The following is a 21,505-nucleotide window of genomic DNA, read 5'->3' as shown; positions in this document are numbered from 1 at the left end:
CACAGTACGGATCCAAAGCTGAACAGCTTTGCCTGACCTATTCTGCCTCCACAAGGCCCAAGGAAATGTGAAATGTCACCAGTTTGAAGTTGGAAGTGATTAACAGCATCATTATAGATGGAGTTTTGTGATAGCTTCAAGATTCCCAATCACATGAAGAGTCCACTGCAAAAACATTTTCCATTTGCACAACAGAGACTTGAAAATTAACCTCATCTGGCGAAATATCTAAGAACTGAATATGAAATCAAACAAAAATCTTTAAACACTCTTTTAGTACAAGTGACCATCGAATATTATTCAGCTGATAAAATTACGATGCAGGTGCTTAAAGAATTCTGTACTCTTGCTGCAAAAAGAAAGAAGGCACAAAAGGTTTAACAAGAATGCTTTTATTCAGCTCTCACAGTTCTAAACAGTAAACATAATTAACGATACATCCGTGGTACCAGACAGCATACTCCTGGTATCAGTAAAATGTCTACTGTTTAAGGCACTGATAGTGGGAAAAAAAAAAAAAAAACATAACATTGATTGCTCCTATTTAATCAGTACTTGAATCTATTATGAATATGTGCTTGCTATTAAAACGCTTCTAATTCCACAAGCTACATTCACAAACAAGTGTTTATACAACTTCAGTAATTACTGAAACAGGAATCAGTGGCTCCCCTGTTTAGGCGTAAGAACAAGTATTGCATTACTCTGAATGGAATCAGTTTCTAACCTACCAAAAATAAAATAAATCCAGAAACAAACCCACAAATGACTTCAGCAGTATGGCTTTAAGACCCTGTATTTGGTTACGATATAGCAAGCGAAGTTAAATAACAGCATACAAGTGCCATATTCTGTTCTCTTGAAGTAACAGTTTTACAGTATAAAAATTAGTTCAGAACATACCAATGCCGGTTTTTGTACAAACATTTTTACAAAACTGAATTGCTCAAAGAAAAAAAAAATCAAGAACATTTAAATATGAATCACTTTTTACATGTTTTAAGCATAAAATTACTTATCTTGGTGATATAAATTAGAAATCCTACAAACCTTTTAAAGCTGGCATCCACGCACTACTGAAATGCACACGTCAGAAATACTGAAGTGTTAGTTCGTTGAAAATCCTTAAGTCACATTTATACTTGCCAAATAGATACACAGCGATTTAGGTTTCTGAAGGAGCCACAGTGACCTCCCGTGGCCACTTCAGAAATCCCAGTCTTAACCTTTTTGCGTATTTTGAACACGACATTCAGAAATACTGATCAACTTAAAGGTAAAACAGTAGTTCACGCTTGGTCCACCTATCCAAGGGAACTACAATATTTCTGTTTGAAACGAGTATCAAGGAACATGGCCTTCACATGACCCAGCTCCTGGTCACAGAAACAAATTCATGTCTCCTCTCTCATGTATCAGGAACCTGTTCTAGAACAGTTCAGAGAACTGTTTCTGCAGGTCAAGCAGACACGAAGGTCAATACATGTTTAACAGATGTTCGGTGTTAGGCTCCCAAATAAAGAACTTCAGTTTTTGCAAGAACAAAGGAAGGAAATGTGAATTGATGCTGACTCCAAGTCCAAAACAGAACATAGATAAAGTTGTAGGAGACATTTTAAATGTGTGGCAAGTTCATTGGTATATAAAGCCCTAAAACATTTTAAAGAGAAACCAAACTAACAAAAGAATCCAAATGTCAATTACATGCCTTCTTCCATCACTCTGAAGGAATGTAACGACCAGGAACAAAACAACAACATCTATATTACGAACAGATGATCAATGTAAGAACAGCACAAAAATCACAGTAGTGTCAGCCTCTCATCTGCAGTACATTCATCTGCTGCTTACAAATCCTCCCTGTTGTAACCAACTTTCTTGCCATTAAGTACCTCTTCTGCGTTTGGTGCCAGCCACGTAAAATATACCTTCACTGGATCAATATTCCAATGCTTGTGAAACGATATTGGAATCTGGTGAGAAAGGTAGTCTTTTGGGTAGTCCATTGGTCGTGCCTAAGAAGGAAGAACAAACCAAAAGCACCAGTAATCAGTTCTGAAGGACAATTTTGGAATCAGAAAGGATCACCGCTTGATGGCCTCTGTTTTATAACAAAGCAACGTGGCACTGACAAATATATAGGGTGACAACAATGGTTATTTTACATCATTCTGTTAAATTACAGGCATTAGTTTAGATCTTAAACTCATGCTGCAGTCATCATGGTATGAAGTACACTGACAATAACCCTGCCCTGTTTCTTGAAATGAAATGGCCGCTATCTATGGATGCAAGCAGCAAGCAGTATTGTTTGCATCACATCTGTTTAAACATTCAGTTTGGATTCAACAATGAGAAAATGATTTTACGTGATGTTCTCTTCGTTCCTCCTCTTACTGAGAGATGTCAGCACTGCCAGTGGGATTGTAGGGTCCTAAATATAGCAGCTGAAATGTATGAAGTTTTATGATGGCAAAAGATCACCAAACGCAGGTGATATTGTGGTGCCAGGAAACCGCATCATTTTTCTTGATCACATCACATCAGAAGAGACAGAATTACAACAAATGCACATAATGCAGCTGACTTCCTATTGTGCCAAGCATGTTTTATTTTCTCTGACAATTTAATGGCAGGTAAATGCATCACTATGCAAACAAGCCCAATCTGTAGTGGTCTCTGTAAACTATTTTTTTTTCCTGTTGTAAATAAAAATTTTGTATAGAGAAATGCAAGAAAGGCATGCAAAAACTTACTCAGAGAGCACCTTGTTTCAACATTTTTAAAATGATTTAATAAAAGATGCATTCTTTTTTTTTTTTTATAAGTAAAATAAAATTGAATCAATGAGTTGATGCTGAAACTCGTAACTAATTTAATACTGTACATTTCACCTACTTATGGTCACAATAATGAATTCTACATGCTGCATTCGTCATGCTCTTTCATGTACAGCCAGTCATAAAACCAGGCAAGGAAATTTGACATTAAGAAATCTGAGCTGTGTTTTTTTTTCCCCCTCTTATGTTTAAACCACAGACTATTTATTTAAAGAATTAAAATAAAATCATTTGGTGCAATCAAGAGGGAGCCCAAAAATAATTTTCTGGTTTACAAAAAATCCAATTTTGGTTTCTTGGTTTTAAAAATATTTGTTGAATAATAGTGAAATTCAGAGAATGAGCACACTCCAATTTTATTCAGTAGTTTTTCCCCTCAGGCTTAACTTTTGTTTAAGGAATGCTAAATTAGAATTTGTTATAAGTGACAGTAAAGATGTATTACAATTCAACTGTAATTTTCTGTGTGGAAAATCCGACTGCTAGGATTTCACTTTCAAAGTGATTCTGTATCAAATGTACACTATTAAGGGTTACAAAGAAGTGCTCTGTTTGGTTGTGTAAGTGCCACTCCTACAAATCTGTAAAATGAGTTCTAGTCTTTCCAACTCTCATTTTAAAAACAACAAAAAAACCACCCCCCAGCCTCTACAAGCAAATTATTCAGTAATTCTGTCGATGAAGATGCATTGCTTTTCTTTCATACTTATACTGAAAGAAGCGATGATAAACCAGGAAAGAAAAATCAATATGATTTTTTTATATATGCACAAATAATTAGAATTCTGAATAGTGTGTTCTCAGTCATACACTTCCCTAAATAGTAAATGTAATCAGAAAGAAAATCTCAATACAGGAAAAGCTGATAATTTAATTAGCAAACTTCTTCCTCCCTCCCTGACAGCTGCTTTGAATTAGTTGGTAATTTACTAATTTTTCAAGGAGGCTATTATCCTAATTTCAGTTTATTTTCAGCTACACAGATCTTCCCAGTTTTTAAACTAGATTAACTTCTGAAAAACATCCAACATTTCACTGATTTAAATGCTAATTTTTAAAAAAGTGCTGCACTGTTTGGAAAAATCACAAGCGCTTCTTCTCTTTAGTACCATGGGAGGAAGGCAAAGTGTTTATTTGGTTCACGATGCAACAAATCTCTCTGGGACTTGATGCATCATGTTTTCCACTATGATGTCACAGTTAGATTATGAAAAATTCTGGAAAACAGAAAGATGATTTAAATCTATTCCGATCCTCTTCTCCCAGACTGGAGAATATGCTCAAAAGAAAATTATGTTTTGTGACCTTTTTTGCTTGTGCTACCATAGGCCAATTTATCAAAAGGTATTTGTATGATTCTTCAGAACCCTCCATAAAAACAACAGTTACAGGAACACTTTAATGTTATATTCATATACACTAAGTAATAATATGTTTCAGAATACTAAATTCTGAATCACTAGAAGAATTGGATACATAGACGTATGGGGTTTACATAGTAAGCAAGGGTTTGGTAGTGGGGGGCTGCAGGAGTGAGGAGCTGCCCCATGTTAAGAGCCAGCTCCAGCTGCTGGCCAGAGCCAAGTCAGGGAGCAACACTGGTTGTGCCTCTGGGAGAATAGACCGAAGGAAGAGAAAATCTGCACAACAGCAGCTGGGAGAGAGAAGTGAGAAATGAGAGAGAAGCAGCCCTGCAGTCCCCAGGTGAGTGCAGCAGGAGGGCAGGAGGTGCTCCAGGCAGGCAGCACAAGCTCCCCCGCGGCCCGTGGAGAGGCCCCTGGTGGAGCAGGCTGTCCCCCTGCAGCCCATGGGTCCCACATGGAGCAGATCTCCACGCTGCAGCCCCCCCATGGGTGGAGGAGCCCCCGGTGGAGCAGGTGGATGTGGCCTGGAGGAGGCTGCGGCCCATGGAGAGCCCCCGCAGGAGCAGGGGGCTGGGGTGAGCTGCCGCCCACCCGTGGGGGACCCGTGCTGGAGCAGTTTGCTCCTGGGGGATGGACCCCGTGGTACGGAGCCGTGTGGGAGCAGTTCCTGAAGAGCTGCTGCCTGTGGGCAGCCCCCGCAGGCTCAGTTCGGGAAGGACGGCATCCCGTGGGAGGAGATGTTCTGGAGAGAAGTAAGCTACAGCAATAGCATCTTGGTTATAGTTATTACAAAGCAGACTGATGTGTAATATTTATGAGTCACATTTTATGTGTATACTTAAAAGAACAAAATGTATTATAAACACTAGCAAAAATAACTCTCTGACCTGATGGAAGAGTGGGCTATGTGTTATAGGGATTCCTAAGCCACTGAAGCACATCCCAAGAACCATATCGTCAGGCGCGTCCATGCTGTAACACCGGCATTTACTAGCAAGTAGTTTCTGAACGGCTGTTCTGCTGAAAACCATCCTGAGTTAAAAAAAAAAAAAAAAAAAAAAAGAGTATTACACAATAAGTACTAGAGAAGCCAAACAACTGTAAATAATTAAATATTAATTATAAATATTAATCATACATATTATAAAACTGAAAGACAACAGGTAGCCCTCTGGTGCAGCTTATCAGAAATTTCCAAATTTGAAAAGTCAGTACTGACAAGTAATGCAAGAGGCATTGTCTGAAAGATAATTACTTCACATAAAGAAAATGAATTATGCTGTTACTCCAACAGTTACTTATCAGCAGTAAAAACGGTGGCTAGCTAATTACCCTTACGTTTTGCCAGGACTTCCTCTTCTGTCTTAGTCAAACATACCATCTAGTTACTTCTCATGTAACCATTAAAAGGAAAAGAACTTGAAATCTGAACTGTCATTCCTTGAATCCTCTGCTGTACAGAGTTCTCTTTATAAGTGAAAAATGTTCCTTGAAGCTATTTACAAGGCTTTTCTGCTCACCCTCTCTTGCTCATCTAAATACCAACAAGAGCCCCACAGCTGTTAGATCATTAGCACTAAAATAAGCCTCCAGTAGACCAGAAACATGATGATGTCTTAAATTCAACAGCTGAGGGAATATGCTCTTGTCTAGCATTCCCTAGCTGTCTTTTCTGAAGTTACAACATCAACACACTTCAATACATCGTGCTCCAGCTTCTACAAATTCCACTAATTAGATTCACACTCCAAAATTGCTACACAGCTTCATGAGTTTGTTCACAACATGACAATCCTTTGCTTGATACAGGGACATGGCAAAATTTGCAGAAATACTGAGGCTAAGGCAAAAAGCCTGGCCTGAGAATACTGCCAGATTGGGAGCTGTAGAATATTTCACATTAGCATTGCAACTGTGAAGACAGATCAGCTGCTTGTGTCATAAAAAGACAAAAAATGGTGAGCACAATAGGAAGTCATATTTCAGTATTAAGATCAGAGGAGGAAAAGTCAGCTAAAGCCTTGAAAAAAAGAATCAGGACTTGTGACCAGCACATGTTGCTATGCAGAAGGTGTGGTGGAAACTGCCCACATCTGGGGAAGATACTTGCTAGCTGATTATCTGGATCATGTCCTTTCATTTATATAGAGTTCTTCACTTTAGACAAACCTCAAAATTGGAGTATGGAGCAAGACGCGTGATCTGTGCCTTCATCTGCTCAAACCCAAGAATAAAAATAATCCCCAAACTTCTACATCTAGATGACAGAACAGAAACTAAGACATGAAGACTAAAGATACAGAGGTACAGGATGGGTAACTAACAAACAGCAAGGTCTTTTTCTCAACTCTAGCATAAACCGTACTCGAGCAAGACCTTCTGCAACTATGCAAAACAACGAGAAGGTAAGTCAGCGGATCTTTATTTACTCATGGATGGATAAGAAAACTGGCAAGCTATTATAGTTATTACTTTTCACAGAGAACGACGCTAAGGCTATTTGGATGTCCACACTACTTGCTTTAGGCTCAGACGGACAGATGAGAATCTTAAGATGGTTCTCATTGTAGCAGGAGCCAAACCAAATGATCACGCACACGTTAATTTAAACCAAATTCAATATACAATCTCAGCAGCCCATCTCTCTCATGTGTGAGATCAACCCACAATGTTCTCTTTCCATGAGAAACTGTTTTCCAGGATATAAATATCAAGCTCCTTGCTCAGCTACCTCTCCATAAATCATTGCATAAAGTTCAAAAACAGAAACAGAATCATCATTATTTTTAACCATGCTTGGACACAGGAAAAAAAAACGAAACAGGAAAGAATGTTTGCATTGCAGCACTTTGTATCACTAAGTGTGCTTCTTTAGGTTCTCCTGCAAACTCCACCACAGTTCAGTTCAGGAGTGTGTTTTTTTAGGCAAGTGTCCCAATTGTCTCTGCTCACAACACTTTGAATCACGATGTAAGATGGTCTGAGTGTGCAGAATGAATTATATCAAATGACATCGAGCTGTATGATCTGCTTCAGGACAACATGTGGTGCTGATAACTGGTAACTGTTCACAGGACCACTCAAGCTAAAATGAACTCCCCTTAAGCATGCATGGTGCTCAGCACCAACCGCTTTGCTCTACAAACCTGTTCCTACTGGGCTGTACAGCTTCTGACTAGTTGTGATATTTAGGTCTTGGAGCATCACTCCATTGTAGTTGTACTGAGCAACATCACTGTTTCTGTTGCAACTGATTTGTATTGTAATTCAAAACATGTGCATTCAAACTAGGAACTGATGGAGTTCTCAGCTGGAATTTAAATACATTACCCTCCTCCTCCAGTGATGTAACTATATCCTCCTGTTCCCAAGCCGTAACCATAACGCTCTCCAAGAAATACTGCTTCATTTGGGTCATAGCAGCTGAGCAGTTTTCGGAGCCTGAATATACTGTAAGAGGAAAACCCATTGAAAAGAAAAATTAAACCATATAGATATTTATTTTGACAAAGACATTGCTTGCCTAAGTAGTATTCTAGTAAACAGCACAAAAATGATAGGAGAAATCCAGAAATTCCACAGAAACAGAGATACCAACTTTAACAGGAATTTATGACGGACTATTTACTGAGAAATGATTGTTTGATTTGCTCAAATGATGGACCAGTTAGCCTAGAAATGTTTTTCTGAAGTAGGCCATGTTTCTCAGCAAAACAGTCAGATATCAGAAAACATATATTATTTTTTCCAAACAATGGTAAGAACTTTGCAAATGATGACTTTGGCTCAGGAATTGAAAGAAAAAAAGCTAGCTTAAACTATACGAATACTGCTTTATCTACATTTACAGTTTCTTCCAAATTCTTCTTCTGGCATAATTTGACGTAAAGTATTATCTTGAACCACATATTCTCATGTTCATGACTACGTTCTCCTGATGGTTGATTACTGTGCTTCATTTTTCTTATACTGCAGCATTGTTTTTCATGCAAATGTGATCCAATTTACTAACAAAGGCAAGTCTCTGAATATTGTTTGAGATGGCTGTGACAAGCGACTACAAAATCTTTCTCCTGGCTCAGTTGTGCAAGCAACACAAGGGAAAAAGTGTATTAGCAAATGACTAAAACCAATCAGCTCACACATGCCTATACTAAAGGATCACGCTCTGCAACCTTCAAATTTCGAGGCTATAGGATTACATAGTAACGCTGTGTGCATATTTTTTTTATCAAGTTAGAAGACTACATTGTTTTTAATTTCAGTCAAGGAACCAGGACAATTTTCTTCCTTGAAGGAATGCAAAGCTAAATAACTAAAAATATAGTTGTATATCTTAAATACAGAGGAAGAGATGTATACTGCTAAAACTGTTACCAACACGAACAGTGGAGATTCCTGAAATACTGCAACATATACCTTATCAGTGTGTCATCATCCACTATGACTAACCAAGGAGTTCTGGAAGAGCTATGATTCAAAAACTGTTCCAAAATGGCAAAAGTTTTCCCACAGTGGCCTAAAGGAAGAGGAGTAACAGAAAATATGATTTAAATATGATGAGATTTTGTAATAAACAATTATTTATGATTTATAATAATATTTTACAGCACTATGCAAAACATTTTGGAAATGACAGGCAAAATATTTGAGATGCAAGTTTAATTTATATCCTTCATTACACTGAATGGCATTTGTACAAATAGTTCCAACACAATCATTTCTTTCAATGCAGGACCATACCTATGAAGGATGCTGAAGTATGAAAGTTCTTTGATTATTAAAAAAAAACCTAGAAAATAAACTATATTTGAGCTATCCTATTGAATTGTTGGACAGTTTGTGGTGAACTACTACTCTTAATTTCTGAAAATGTAAAAGGAGGAGATTATGACAGAAATATCTTCTGCAAAGTACTCCAAAATATTTTCATAGTATTTCATGATGCATCTGGTCCATTGCTTGTACATAAATATTTCACAGAATCGTAGAATGGTTTGGGTTGGAAGGGACCTTAAAGACCACTTAGTTCCACGCCCCCTGCCATGGGCAGGAACACCTCCCACCAGACCAGGTTGCCCAAAGGTTTGCACAGGCCCACGTCTTGAGCCCATCAGGGACCCTCTGGATGGCATCCCTTCTCTCCAGCATGTTGACTGCACCACACAGCTTGGTGTCATCAGCAAACATGCTGAGGATGCACTTGATCCCACTGCCCATGTCACTGACAGTTAAGCAGTGCTGGTCCCAGTACTCAGTTCCCTGAGGAACACCACTCATCACTCATCTCCACCTGGACATTGAGCCACTGACCACAACTCTCTGCGTGCAACTATCCAGACAGTTCCTTACCCACGGAGTGGTCCATCCATCAAATCCATGTCTCTCAAATTTAGAGACAAGCTTATCATTGGGATAGTGTCAAATGCTTTGCACAAGTCCAGGTAGACGATGTCAGTTACTCTTCCCCTATCCACCAATCTACTGTACTTGTAACCAGCAACTCAGGTCCCAGTAAATTCCTCCATTTAAAAGATAAGGATGGAATACTATATTTGAAGCTACATCCAGTGAGAATATTTTGAACAAATGCACTCTCTGCTTCAGAAATAAAATAAGCCTTAGCTCTGCTGATTTTGTGAAACCACAAACATAATTTATTTTAATTACTATTCTCTGTCTGCCTTTGATAAGCTGCATGGAAAAAAGGACAGCTGGAAATAATCCAGAGATCAGAACAACTGAATTAGTGGGTCAGATAAAGCTAGCGGGCCACAGCTTGGACACCTCTAATTGAGAAGGTAATAGCCCGTGGCGGACACCGCAAGCCTAACAACAATAGAACATTAAACCCTAAAATGAATAAATTCATTGGAGCCATCACATCCACAGCCTTTTTTTCCTATTCAAAGCAAATTACCACTTTAAAATCACATCATTTATCATTAAAAAAAATCTTCCAATATTAATGTTTAGCTTTTGAATCCAAATTGAGGCATACTAGACACAAGCATACAATACTTGAATACCATATGGGAAGTAATTTATGTTCAGAAACCAGTTGGCACTGTCTGAGGCCTTTGGTCATAAATCCAAAGTGAGCCCAGGGTAATTACACCGTTTTTTGTTTCTTGGAGTATGTCAGCACACCCTCCTTTCATACTCACAGCAGGTTTCTACTCAAAAAAAAAAAAAAAAAATACAATATTCTATCTAGTTGGGTGAACTTTGCTCTCCATCCATTTTCTGTGTGACAAAAGCATTCTTTTAGTTCTAGCTGCAGGAATGTGCTATAGAAACACACAATTTCTAGATGTCATCCTCTACATATCCTCCAATGAAATATGCGCATCATCCTGAAGCATATCATCTTTACACAATCACTCCTGCAAAAGTGAGAAGAACAGCCACCAGCTCACCTCTTTCAGTATTAGGTACGCCTAAATCTATAGTAGGAATGGAGCTGTCTGCGTAATCACTGTAGTATTCAATAAGTGCAGCTTCTCTTTCCCAAGTCTGCTTTACGACTGGTACTGCAAAACAGTTGTTGACATTGAAACATAAGTAACTGCTAGATTAAAATGCTGATGTCCTCGTTAACTGACATATTCCTTCACACTGTAAATAATATTTCCAGTACAACAATTTCCAGAAAATAATATTTCCTGTACAGCATCAAGGTTGTAAGCATTCATTCTTTTTTCCTGCCTACAATATTTAGGGAAACATTTTTACATTTTTATGTCAGCTAGGCAGGACAGTTTTATTTACACCATAATGAATTTCCTTTAAGAATATGACTATAGCCACATTCATATTACATTGAAAAGGGTGATGTTTACATTTGTGCAAACCCAACTATGGAATTCGTTACTTTTATACTTGCCATGTTAGACTTTATAGCATACATCAGCAAGAAGACTATTAGAGACCAATCATTCTTCCAGTATTGAAACTGTCACATTATAAAAACAGCATATCCAACTGTACAGCACAGAAAATACTCTGAAGCATAAGCAGACCGAATGCATCTTTTGAAACACTATATACCTAATATTTGACAGCAACACCATGTTAATGCTCAAAAGCACCCATCTGTGGAGGCACGCTCACAAAAGAACATTTATAAATACACAACCAATTTTTATCCCCTGCAGATTCTATTCAAAGGACTGTTTAACATTGTCAACAAGCACAACCCTTTCCTTAAGAGTCTGCCATTTGACTTAAACATTTAAAATGCATCACACACAATTCTAGTAATGATGCTATAAATGTTTAAGTTATTGTCAGCCCCAAAGCAGTCTGACAGTGGGACTTGACCTTTGTACTTCCCTTCCAGCTGGAACTATTCTGCTCTATATCCTGAAGTGAATGAATTATGATTAACACATAAAAACAAAAACAACACAGAATGGTAGGAACACCTGTAGGATGTTTAGAAGAGAATGATCAGATTAATATCAATGATTTTTCTTCCATTTTAAAAATTAAGAGGTCAGGACTTAGATGAGCAACTACTCTGAAACATCGTGCTTCTTCTCTCATTGTTTGCCTGCTCTATGTTCCATTAAGTCCCATTAGGAGTTGCTAGTTATTTGTCACCAAAGCCCTAAATCCCAAGCATTTTACCTATGTACAATTTACGTAATTTTCTACACTAGAGAAACTGCTTTCCTACTAGAAGGAAATATTTATGTAAATTCCCTTTGCCACTATTTAACCTTGATGCTTGTGAGTAACTCATTTCAGCCCCTTTCTGGAACCATCCTTCAGCTGAATGTTTGCTGCCTACCTACTTGCTTTCTTCCCTCTGTTCTGATCACATAAGGATTAATTGTACGGTTAATTATTGATTGACCAAAGGTCAGTTCTATAACATTAAAATGAACTAAAAGGGGACTGTTTAGACAGATAGTAAGAACTCAATCTACTAATAGAAAAGGCTGTAGCATGTGCAAAAAAAATAAAATTCCACTTCTGTAGCAATGCACAAGAGAAAATGTTGCTTTTAGAAGTTTTAGGCACTTAAAACTTCTCACAATTTTTGCATTAAAAACTTAAGGGAATTATGTACAAAAAATGTTCATATAACATTATGGTGAAATTCTGAATTGCAAAGTCAGGAATTTCACACTATATTAACTTTATCTCCTAAATAGTAGTACTAACTAGTAGTACTATTTAGTGTACTAAATACTAATTTTAGATCATATAACACTGCATAATCATGCACTAATTGGCAGAGAATACCATGTAAACTTACTTATTTCAACTAGAATAACAAAAAAAACAGGTAGAGAAAATGATTTTCTTATTTTGTAGAAGTGGTCCACTTCAAAAATGTTCCTCAGAAGAACAAAACCAGAACACTTTTGGAAACTAAGGCTCCAAACCAGAAATGTCTCAGATACACAAAACTCTTCCACCATTCACCTGGTGGAGGCACACCTTTAAAGGTGTTTTTTTTTCCCCACTCTTCTCCAAACAAGGACCTAAACCTCAGAACAGTGCTTTAACATACACAACTATTTGCTATTAAGGACTAAGCCTCTCACTTTCTTTGGTAGAGTCCCCTTTTTTCTTTGTATAGATGAAAAAACAGTTCACTGAAGTGGGGACCTGCATGTCACCTTAGTTAAATGGTCTAATAAGGGAGTTAGTAGCTAAAGCAGCTCTTTTCCTTGCTTGTTTTGATGGAAGTGTCACAGACATATGACTATTGTAAATTAAACCCCACAAAAATTTCCAATTTCTAACATGTTTTCCAAAGAAAGTGCAGCTGTTTGAAAATTTCTGACCAACCACTGATGCAAATATTTATCAATATGTATTAAAACTAGTGATCACAAGGAACTTTTAATACCACACTGCAGAGATACTTACAGAAGGTTAGCTCTTAACTCTTAATTTTGTTAATTTTGCAATTTCTAGAATCCTGATGTATGTTTGAAGTCTTAAAATCTTCTTATATTATCATATACAGTATGAAGGAGAGTTATATCTGAAGTAAATACTTAAATTGAGCTACTTTTGTACATCAAACTCCAAGCCTTACTGTTGCAATTATGTAGATTTTGGTATACAATAAAAAAATGACTTACCAGGTAAAAGGAGCTCTCTGAAGCTGGCATCCATTAACCATTCAAAATCTTGAGTAAGATTATCCTCTATTGCATAACACTGGAAACTGTGAGGAAAGTTCAAGAATTTTCCTCAGTCTTCAACATGTGTTTCTTGAAGGATATTTATTTACGCTACCTTTTTGAAGTCATACGTTCCTTTTTGAGAAGGTTTTTGTTTGTTTTAATTTGGTTCAAGAAATTAAACATGGATCCAGAAAGGAGAACTCTTCAGTGAACTCCAGTTACAGGACAGTCAATTTTGTTTTGTCAAAAGCTATTTGCTAAAAATATCCAAATGACTATCACAAAACAGTGGAAAGAGGCATTCATCAAGTGCAGTAACAACAAAGTTATTAAAATATCTTCAAAGGAAAGAAAAGCACCTGGCAAAAAATCTAAATTTAGAAGTGATAGAACCTACAGTTTTAGATGCATCAGTATATGGGGACTTAGTTAAGAAAAGAGCTTTTATCTTCATGCTGTCCTCTGACAATAGGTGTGGCAAATACCACACAAAATTTAGTACAAATACTAGCCCTTCATTTTTTTCCCCAATAATAATCACTTTAAGCTTATGAACAAAGTATGCTGACACTACTACATGCCTGGAGTATTCAAGGACATACAGAATTCACATAAATCCATAAATTAATGATAAATAATAAATAGTGAATTTCTTTATTAACAAAGAACATAAAAGTAAAATAGAATGGACTGGTAAGTGGCAGCAAGTAGGTACAATGTCTACTGTTAATTTGGAATTTTTCCTTCCAAGTTTTGTATACACTGTATCTGCCTCAACTTAGCTAAGCCTTACTGTGTATCTCTGTATTTTTCTGGTGCCTGAGACAGAATTTAATACCCACTGTACAGATTTGTTTGGACTGTGCTACGTTATTTGCTTTGTGGTTGTTGTTTTTTTTTTTTTTAAACCAAGGAAATCGTGGTTTATGGTCATGTTTTCATGGTGACTATCATTACTTGTAGAACACCACAACTTCCAGATGAAATACTACAGTGTTGCACACTTGAGAGATTCTTGATCTGGACCATGGCTTCAAAGTACTACAGCTGATAGATTTCTACAAGAGATGAAATTTCCCATTCCAAGCATTATAAAACACCTGTGCACACCCAATTGCTTAGGGTGACAACAGGTGGAAGCAATATGACAGCATAAGCCACTCAATCTTCCTTTTATCCTGCTCTCCAGTCCAATAAAAGAGCAAGTGGAGAGAGCTTTCATCTTACTCAAATTTCTGAAGCAGTCACCATTGAGTTGCACAAGTGTCATTGCTAGCACAAAGAACAGAACTGATCCAACTAGCAGGGGAACACACTGAAGGATATAAAAAGCAGCAGTATTAATATCACAATAGCACCAAGTTACATCAATATAATTACGCATATTTGTAATACATGTATTCAATTTTAATATTGTCAACCAATTTCTAAGAAACACCAAACTACTGTAATTTTGTCTTAAACATTTTGCAGCCTTCCTGAAGAACTCTGAATAGAAAAAAAAAATCTACCTAAAGAATAATTCAGTGAGACTTCTGAAGCCTTCATGCTTCCCAGTGAATTTTGCAAATAGTTAGTCCTCAGAGCAACACGGACAGCATGTATCAGCTTGTTTTTATATATTAATTTCATGAACTATATTGTACAGACCTACTACCTTGACTAACCAACAACTTACTTCTGTCTCCATGAAATTTCCGACATGTTTTTACAGCAACAAAGACATCTTCCTTTTTCACTGGGTCTTTCTATTTGGACAGAACAAAAATGAATTTTGTAATTGCAGGCTCTGCCTTTAACATTTTATAGGATATGTATGTCCATAAATAAAATAAAACAGAAGATACCTTTTTATTGTACAGCGTATCAGGTACAATAGCGTATTAGTAATATAGTAGAACTGAAATTTTTGTCTCTTGAAAAAAGATCATTAACGATTTAAAATTCCTAGAATAACATTACTGAAACACTTTTTCTGTTGATGTAGTATTCTAACATGAACAAAACATCTATCATTAGGAAAAGAAAGTGAGTGGTGAAATTTGTTGCACTAGGAATGATTTGTCTGAAAAAAAAAAAGTTTTTTTAAATTTATTTGAAATTAACATAATCACTATGAGAAATGCTGAACTATATGATGCTCATAAAAAGAAGCTTAAAATCTACAGGTGAGTAATCTTGATTTCCTCAACTCTACAAAAGACAAAAAAAAATATTAACCACCTTTATTTTCCTTTTTGACACCTAGAATTTTGCTATCCTGGAATCATGGAACACTTTTATACCTCTAGCAACAGTTAATGTGTAACATCGTAAGTATATTCTCCTAGAGGCAGAAGAGATGGACTGTACATTAATGTACCAAATACTGTATTACATTTTATCTTTAGCCTAAACAAAGTTTTATATTTCCATCTGTGAAAAAAAAAAAAGAGTACTTGTACTTGAGTGTCTCAAGGTTTGAGATTTTTTGAAGTAAAATATTATGCATTTTAGTAAGAGTTTTACCTTAACTAAGCAAGTGATATTTAAAGTTCAGGACTTACACAAAGTGGCAGAAAATTACTGAATGTTGTAGCACACTGATCAACCTTATACGAGTTCACGTCATCTGTGCAGAACTCAGGCACTGGTGTAAGATGGGGTCCATCCCCTTTCTGCCAAATATACAGGGCAATCTATGAAAACAGAAAGCATTTATATCAGTAAGAAAAACTGGATAAACATTCTCAGGGCTTACAAAGAAACCACAGTACAAGTTAAGCTTAATAAAGAAAATGGAAAATATTAGGTGCCAGAGAGGATGTGACTTTATTGATTTACTAGCTGGATACTTTACCTCTTGCTTACATTTCTAGAGCCAACATCTATTTTTTTTGCTATAACAAATTCTACACATACTCAAGTTTTAAAGGATTAAAGTAGTTTAATATATTAATATATTATTAATATATATTAATATATAATAATATATAATATTAATAATATATTACTAAGGTAATATATTCAAGCATGTCAAAACAACTGATCTCTAACTTTTGTAAGAAGAGGTGGAATGAATACTTGCACCATCCTTTAAATTAAAGGAGAGTTCTTATTTTGTTGCTTTTTGGAAATTCTCTTGATAATTTGGAATAGGTAGGGCTACTTCTTCCTATGTAGAAGTTTTCAGCTTTTCAAAAGAGACACATTCCTTAGTGACAATTTGAAATTAAATTTTAAATTTAAAATTTGAGATCAGCGATGACATTGAGAAGTTGTAAAATACACTGAAAGAAAATGTAGATGTTCTAAACTATAGTAGGTCCTTGTCTATTTTAAATGGAAGAACAACCAAAAAAAGCCAGCAAAAATTTACAGGAAAAAAAAGGAAGAGGCAAATCAGTGATGCCTGAAGCTGACAAAGAAAATACCCCTTGAGTTTATGTTATTAATTTTATTACAAATTAAATGAATACTTCCATACGTATTTTATTAAACGTCAAGAACACTCAGACTAGCCCAAAATTTGTATTGCAAACCTTTTACACTGCTTATAATGCCAGACTAAATATTCATGCAGATAAATTCTATGCTGGGTGCCTTCCTCAGACCAGTTAAAAGATTAACTCCAGTTTATCTAAAATTGTTCAAAAATTTGCTAGAACAAAGTGAAGTTTCTCAAAATTTAAAAGGCAGAAAAGAGCATCTCATTAAGTATATGGATTCAGAGCTTCCCTGCTGCACTGACATACATTTTGAATGCTTAATCTCTCTCAAGGACAGCTCAAAGATGTGAAAGCATCTTCCACTTTGTACAAGAGCTCTTTGAGCATAGACTCAAGATGTAGGAATCCCCAGGTTGCTTCTGCCTAACTATCAGAAATTACAGTTTTGACTTTTGAAAAGGTTGCTATGCCAACAAACCAGGGATATTCTGGGAAAGACTCTCCATGCTACCTCATGAAATGGAGTTAGTGTGCAAAAATTTAGGGTGAGGCTGGCAAGCACCTCTGGTGGTCACTTTGTCCAGCCCCTGCATCATCTTCATGGCCCTATGTCAGTCCGTTTCCAGCACGTCCATTTTCATCTTGTACAGGGGAGATCCCAGACTGGACTCCAGGTGCAGCTCCATCAATGCTGAATAGAGTGGAAGCATCATTTCCCTTTAGCTGCTGGCAGTATTTTGCCTAATGCAGTCAAAAACACTGCTAGCTTTCTTAGTGGCAAGGGCACATTGCTGACTTGTTGAAGAATCTCAGCATCCTCAGAAAAATCCAGTAAGCTACACACAGCCACTTCTGGAACTCAGGAAGAATAAAAGGGAAGTGCCTGTTTGTTACAGGTGCTGCTAGGACTGGAGGCAGGTTTGAGAACAGAACCAAAACCAAGAGGTTTTGCCACCAAAACCTCATCCCTAGATATGGGGAAGGCGGACTTCAGGCTGCTTGGGGAACTAGTCAGCAAGGTCCCCTGGGAAGCTGCTCTTGAAGGCCTCGATGTCCACCAGTGCTGGTCACTCTTTAAGCGATGCCTCCTAGAAGCACAAGATCAGGCAATTCCTAAATACCGCAAGTCAGGCAGGCGTGGCAGGAGGCCGGCGTGGCTGACCAGGAACATTCTTATGGAGATTAGGCGGAAACAGAGAGTGTTTCGCGACTGGAAGGAGGGCCGGGTGACATGGAAAGAATACAGGGATGCTGTTCGTGTTTGTAGGAAGAAAATTCGTGTGGCCAAAGCACACCTAGAGTTGAAGCTGGCTGTGTCTGTGAGAGAAAATAAAAAGGGTTTTTTTAGATATGTGAATGGAAAAAGGAGAACTGAAGAATACATAGGGCCGCTCCTTGATAGGGAAGGTCTTCTCACAGACGATGACATAGGCAAAGCAGAGACGCTTAACGCCTTCTTTGCCTCTGTCTTCAATGCCGATGATGGGCTTTGGGACCCAGGGTGCCCTGAGCTGGAGGACCGGGGCGGTGGGGATGACAAACTCCCAACCGACCCTGAACGTGTGCGGGATTTGCTACTCCACCTGGATCCCTACAAGTCCATGGGTCCGGATGGGATTCATCCCCGGGTGCTGAAAGAGCTGGCGGACGTCATCGCGGAACCTCTCTCAATTATTTTTCAACGATCCTGGGAGTCTGGAGAGGTCCCGGTAGACTGGAAGCTGGCAAATGTTGTGCCGATTTTCAAGAAGGGTCAGAAAGAAGACCCTAGCAATTACAGGCCTGTCAGTCTCACGTCAGTGCCTGGTAAAATCATGGAGAAGATGGTTCTCGAAAGTATTGAGGCGCACCTGGGGGACAAAGCAGTCATTGGTCCCAGCCAGCATGGGTTTGTGAAGGGCAGGTCCTGCCTAACTAACCTGATTTCCTTTTATGATAAGATCACCTGTATGGTGGACCAAGGGAAACCAGCTGATGTGATTTTTTTGGACTTCAGCAAGGCTTTTGACACGGCTTCCCATAGGATCCTACTGGACAAAACGTCCACCATACAGCTAAATAAAAACATCATACGATGGGTGAGCAATTGGCTAACGGGCAGGGCCCAAAGGGTTATGGTGAATGGCGCTGCGTCAGGCTGGCGGGCGGTCACCAGTGGGGTCCCTCAAGGCTCCATTTTAGGGCCGGTACTTTTCAATATTTTTATAAACGATCTGGATGTAGGAATAGAAGGTATTTTGAGCAAGTTTGCCGATGACACCAAACTTGGAGGAGTTGTGGACTCGAATGAGGGTGGAAAGGCCTTGCAGAGGGATCTGGATAGGTTGGAGAGCTGGGCGATCACCAACCGCATGAAGTTCAATAAGAGCAAGTGCCGGGTCCTGCACCTGGGACGGGGAAACCCTGGCTGCACGTACAGACTGGGCGAGCAGCCTAGAAGAGAGGGATCTGGGGGTCGTGGTAGACAACAAGTTGAATATGAGCCAGCAGTGTGCCCTGGCAGCCAGGAGGGCCAACCGTGTCCTGGGGTGCATAAAGCACAGCATCGCTAGTAGGTCGAGGGAGGTGATTGTCCCGCTCTACTCTGCGCTGGTGCGGCCTCACCTCGAGTACTGTGTGCAGTTCTGGGCACCACAGTATAAAAAGGACATGAAACTGTTGGAGAGTGTCCAGAGGAGGGCTACGAAGATGGTGAAAGGCCTGGAGGGGAAGACGTACGAGGAACGGCTGAGGGCACTGGGCCTGTTCAGCCTGGAGAAGAGGAGGCTGAGGGGAGACCTCATCGCAGTCTACAACTTCCTCGTAAGGGGGTGTCGAGAGGCAGGAGACCTTTTCTCCATTAACACTAGCGACAGGACCCGCGGGAATGGTGTTAAGCTGAGGCAGGGGAAGTTTAGGCTTGACATCAGGAGGGGGTTCTTCACAGAGAGGGTGGTTGCACACTGGAACAGGCTCCCCAGGGAAGTGGTCACTGCACCGAGCCTGACTGAATTTAAGAAGAGATTGGACTGTGCACTTAGTCACATGGTCTGAACTTTTGGGTAGACCTGTGCGGTGTCAAGAGTTGGACTTGATGATCCTTAAGGGTCCCTTCCAACTCAGGATATTCTATGATTCTATGATTCTAACCACTTTCTTGAAACTTAAGCTTAGAGATTTGAAAGTTTTTAGACAGCAAGCACTTAGTGTACAGTCACACACTAAAGCAATTAACTGAGGAGTTTTTAAGAAGTTGCTGGTTGTAAGTGGGCTGTCATATACAGATGCACTCAGACCACTCCAATTGCACAGTGAAGTCTTTAGTTTAATTGCACTGAAATGAATTTAAATTACTGCATTTTAATTTGTACTTGATGGGATACAAACGACAGCTGTGAGTGCAAACACAGTTGCCACCAGTGCTCTGATGGCAGTGACTAGAGTTAAGGCACTGTAATTAAGCTCCAGGTTCTCCATACACGAGTTCTGTAGTTTGTAAATTCTGATTTCTTTAAGCCTCACCTTTGTTAAGGGGTCTGTTTCTTTGCTGTTTTAGCAGTATTTTGGAAGCACATATGGTCTTAGCATTAAAAGTGAGTTCAACAAAGTACTAAAGAGAAGGGCCTCTCTGTATAGAAGAAAATGGAGAAGCATGAGTGGCAGTTCAGCCTAATACCATTAATAGTGGTTGGAATAAAGGAGGAATATGGAGAAGTATGGAACATGTAACATATACATACATGTACTTCTGTATGCTCCTTGCCTGTTCCTTATCAGATCTCCAAGGTTTTCTCTTTGCCTTGCCACTATAGTCATGCTACAGGTGTAACAAGTGGTTCTTGACCCTGTCCCGTAGCCTGGAGACCAGGTAACTTCATAGCCTCCAGTACATTTTAAGATTGTATTAGCTCAAAATTCAGCTAGTCAGAATGAATATTTACCACATGAACAACAACAACAAAAAAAGCAATGCTTGTGCTGCACAAATAACATTTAAGAACTGTAAGTTAACATTAATTATTTATGAAGGTTTGTGACGTGCTTTGATTTCCCACTAAATAATGAATCTTGAATAAAAAAAATCCTTAGACTAGTGTCAAACTGTTCTATTTCAGGGGCAAGGATAGACTGCCCTTTTGGTTATAGAACAGGATGACACTGTCCTCAAAATAATGGAAATAGATATACAATAAAAGATGAAATATAGCCTCAATCCTAGTTTAAATCTAATGTTAAATATACTATAAATATATATATATACATATATATATTGTTCACTTCCAGTATAGAGTAGCAGGACATATGCTATACCATGCAGTTACAAGAAGTCTAAAAAAACATCTAAAAATGAACAACAGCATGACTGTATTTAAAGATAGGTGTTCCAGATGGGAAGAGAGATAAATGTTATGGAGATAAGTAAGAACTTGGGAAAAAAAGAAGGTTAAAAAAAGCTGATACAGAGCACAGTAAAACACCAAGGACTAGAGGAATGCGTTATTAGGACTCTGTCAAACTAAAACATTTCTTAAAACATTTATCATCTTTCATAAACTTAAATATTACGTGCAATCATTAAAGACCACAGATTATATCCTTTCATGTGTTGTCAATCTTGATTCACACAAGAAGGCTGTAGGAAGATAGAAATGATTTAAGAAGACAGTGATTTATAAAATAAATGAGGAGGAATGGATCTGTCTCCAGGGAGCTGTGAGACTGTGCAGAAGAAATAACCACAGAGC

General features: G+C 38.2%; 1 protein-coding gene across 1 annotated transcript in view; it reads right to left on the bottom strand.

The window, feature by feature from the left end:
- Positions 1 to 376: 376 nt before the first annotated feature.
- B3GLCT (beta 3-glucosyltransferase) overlaps positions 377 to 21,505 on the bottom strand; it is a 63,708-nt gene continuing 42,579 nt past the window's right edge. Inside the window, exons 9-15 of the mRNA XM_068672679.1 lie at positions 15,900 to 16,031; positions 15,032 to 15,101; positions 10,624 to 10,737; positions 8,624 to 8,723; positions 7,535 to 7,654; positions 5,092 to 5,236; positions 377 to 2,015 (exon numbers count right to left, since the gene is read on the bottom strand). Coding sequence (XP_068528780.1) covers positions 1,848 to 2,015; positions 5,092 to 5,236; positions 7,535 to 7,654; positions 8,624 to 8,723; positions 10,624 to 10,737; positions 15,032 to 15,101; positions 15,900 to 16,031 — 849 coding nt within the window. The 3' untranslated portion in view covers positions 377 to 1,847. The remainder of the gene's footprint in view (positions 2,016 to 5,091; positions 5,237 to 7,534; positions 7,655 to 8,623; positions 8,724 to 10,623; positions 10,738 to 15,031; positions 15,102 to 15,899; positions 16,032 to 21,505) is intronic.

Source organism: Anas acuta, chromosome 1, assembly GCF_963932015.1.
Source record: "Anas acuta chromosome 1, bAnaAcu1.1, whole genome shotgun sequence".
NCBI lineage: Eukaryota > Metazoa > Chordata > Aves > Anseriformes > Anatidae > Anas > Anas acuta.
This window is presented reverse-complemented; position numbering and strand designations above follow the sequence as displayed.